At 35.6% G+C, this 3,094-nt stretch overlaps 1 protein-coding gene across 1 annotated transcript in view; it reads right to left on the reverse strand.

Moving 5' to 3' along the window:
- The window catches only part of LOC106877298 (homeobox protein unc-4 homolog), a 118,161-nt gene that overhangs the window by 748 nt on the left and 114,319 nt on the right, over positions 1-3,094 (reverse strand). The window contains exon 5 of the mRNA XM_052970913.1: positions 951-1,107. Coding sequence (XP_052826873.1) covers positions 951-1,107 — 157 coding nt within the window. The remainder of the gene's footprint in view (positions 1-950; positions 1,108-3,094) is intronic.

The following is a 3,094-nucleotide window of genomic DNA, read 5'->3' on the forward strand; positions in this document are numbered from 1 at the left end:
ATATATATATATATATATATATATACACACACGACGGTCTTTCAATTTCTGTCCACCAAATCCACTCACAGACCCTTTGTCGTTCCGATGTTATAGTGGAAGACACTTGCCTAAGGTACCACAGAATGAGACTGGACTCGAATCTATGTGATTGGGAAGTAAATTTCGTACCATACAGTCACAGAATATATTTGTCGATAATTAAATTTCCACATTTCATAATTCCATAGTCATAACTTCGAAAAGATATATCACGGTTTCAAATACGTTTGAAGATAGAAAATGATTAAGGTTTTCGTTATTTCATATTTAAACTTAATTTGACAAAAAAAAATCCGGTTTTAAGCTCCATAAATCAGACTAATAATTTTAAAATGTTTAAATATAATTAACAGACCGGTATTTAAAATATAACACCTAAATATTTTATAAATTTAAACAAATTTAAGCGTTAAATAGATAATGAAAGGAATATAAATATAAGATTTTTTACTTTCCATTAAGAAGTAACTAACATTTACAAGGAACAGTTTTATAAAGATAAGAATTTGAATAAAAGCAGTGTTTAAATAAATACTGCCAATGAAAGCGGTGAGCTGGCAGAATCGTTACCGCGCCAGGGAAAACTGCATTCAAATGCTACTGGTGTCAACTTTGTCTTTCAGCCATGCAGGGTCAATAAAATAAGTACCAGCTAGACACTAGGTCCATGTAATCGACCTGCTTCCTTCCTCGAAATTGCTGGCATTGCTCCGAAATTTGAAATCAGTATACTCTGCCATTACAAGGCTCCCAGCAACCAGGATGCTTAGCACGTCGGAAAAAATTCTTTGCGGCTTTACTTCTGGGTTCACATACCAGCACGGTCAACTTTTTTTAGCCTTCCAAGATTGGAAGGCTAAAAATTACATTGTCAATTACATTGACTGGTGTCAATGTAATTGACTAACCCACTCGTCTTAAAACTGCTAGCATTTTTCCAAACTTTGAAGCAATGTATATTGCCAATATGTATCGTATATAAAATATTACTGCCATCGCCGCCCTTTGTAATACAATTAATAGAAGACTTTATGTAATTATATTTTGATATGGATATATACGGATCTAGATGGACAGAAGAGAGGAAAAAATAAATAACATTTTATCTTGCATGCTATTTGAAACCGAGTACATACTTTTCGAAAATACGTTTTTTAAAAGAAGCATTTTAGAAACATATTTAAATCTCGGACGATACCCGTACAATATTCTTGGTCCTGTCTGTTTTCCACATCAGAACAGATGCTTGATATGTCTTAGGAACATACTGTGAAGTTTGCCAGAAAGGATATCGCTTCTAACACAATCTGGAAAGCGACTGTTGGCAAGATGAAGAGCCTGCTCACAATGCAATCGTCAGCAAGTTTGTTGTAATCTCACACCAGCAAGTCAGAAATCAGACTGTGTCAAGCATAAGATGTCAAAAAAAAAAACACGGCTGCAGGTTACATCTGCCATGTAGAACAAAGCACTGATCCTCATACAAAATTATACTGTTTTCATACTTCTGGTACTAGACACCATTAGGTACTTTTCTAGGGCATGTGTGCTGTGTGTGATGGATGTGTGTGTTCTCTTGCGATATATAGCAGTCCACTTCCACGTCTTCTTGTTCATTGCCATTGTTCTTCAAACGAATCTTATACATCATCTTTATGTATTCTTTGATGACTTTCTTCCACTTCATCTTTCTACCTGCTCTTCCTTTTTCATCCCCTCTTATAGAATATATTCTGTAGTTGATATCCTGTATCTATTGTTTTCTGTTCATGCTCAATTACCTTCCCACATAACTCTTGTTTTTTTTCTTCTTAATTCAATAGTTCTCATTCCTATTTTATCTCTACACATCTAATTCTATCTTTCAACAAAACATTCATCCTTCTTATCATGACATATTGCATTGTTCTCATTTCGATTTTCATCCTCTTTCTTATCTTACATGTTGTTGGCACTCCGTCGCTTACGACGTCGTGGGTTCCAGTTGATCCGATCAACGGAACAGCCTGCTCGTGAAATTAACGTGCAAGTGGCTGAGCACTCCACAGACACGTGTACCCTTAACGTAGTTTACGGGGATATTCAGCGTGACACAATGTGACAAGGCTGACCCTTTGAATTACAGGCACAACAGAAACAGGAAGAAAGAGTGAGAGAAAGTTGTGGTGAAGGAGTACAGCAGGGTTCGCCACCATCCCCTGTCAGAGCCTCGTGGAGCTTTTTGGTGTTTTCGCTCAATAAACACTCACAACGCCCGGTCTGGGAATCGAAACCGCGATCTTATGACCGCGACCTGCTGCCCTAACCACTGGGCCATTGCGCCTCCACTATCTTACATATACTACTCCCATATGCCAATATTGATAAAACACATTGGTTGAACACTTTCCTTAATGATAAATGTAATATTTTTGTACCAAAATATATTTCTGCGAGTGAGAATATTTTTGGAGGAAAAACTTGTTTGCAAACGGTTCCATCCCACTATTTTCCTTTTCCTCAATGCTTCTTTTATAACTGACATTCATATCTGACTTACGAATTTACAAATATTCAATTTCTCTATTATTGCATTTTCCATTTTTATTTATATCACAAGTGTCACAGATTGTCGGTTATTTGGGCTTCCCCTGGTGCTTGTTTAACTCTACTATTTTACTTGGCCTAATAATTTGGTTTAATGTTCTAATTTTTCCAATTGCATTTTTGGTGATTGTTATATCATCTGCAAACCTTAGACCCATCAAAGACGCCTTGTTTACCTTTATTTGACTTGGCTCCAAATCTATATTGCTGAATATAATTTTTTTTTCTTTACCGCACTGAGTCGGTGAATATCTTCCCATTGATGGAATCGTGGAATCTCTCCGTCCACTACTCGTTGTATGAATGCCATTCCGCAAATGGTGGATGAATGGATAATTTCATATATATAAATGTAAAACTCTGTAATTCCTGTTAGCAAATGAAACATGTGTAATGGTGAATAATTACCGATAGATTTTACAACTTATTTTGTTTTATATATATATATATATATAATATATATATA

The sequence above is a fragment of the Octopus bimaculoides genome, chromosome 9, assembly GCF_001194135.2.
Source record: "Octopus bimaculoides isolate UCB-OBI-ISO-001 chromosome 9, ASM119413v2, whole genome shotgun sequence".
In the NCBI taxonomy this organism is placed as follows: Eukaryota; Metazoa; Mollusca; class Cephalopoda; order Octopoda; family Octopodidae; genus Octopus; species Octopus bimaculoides.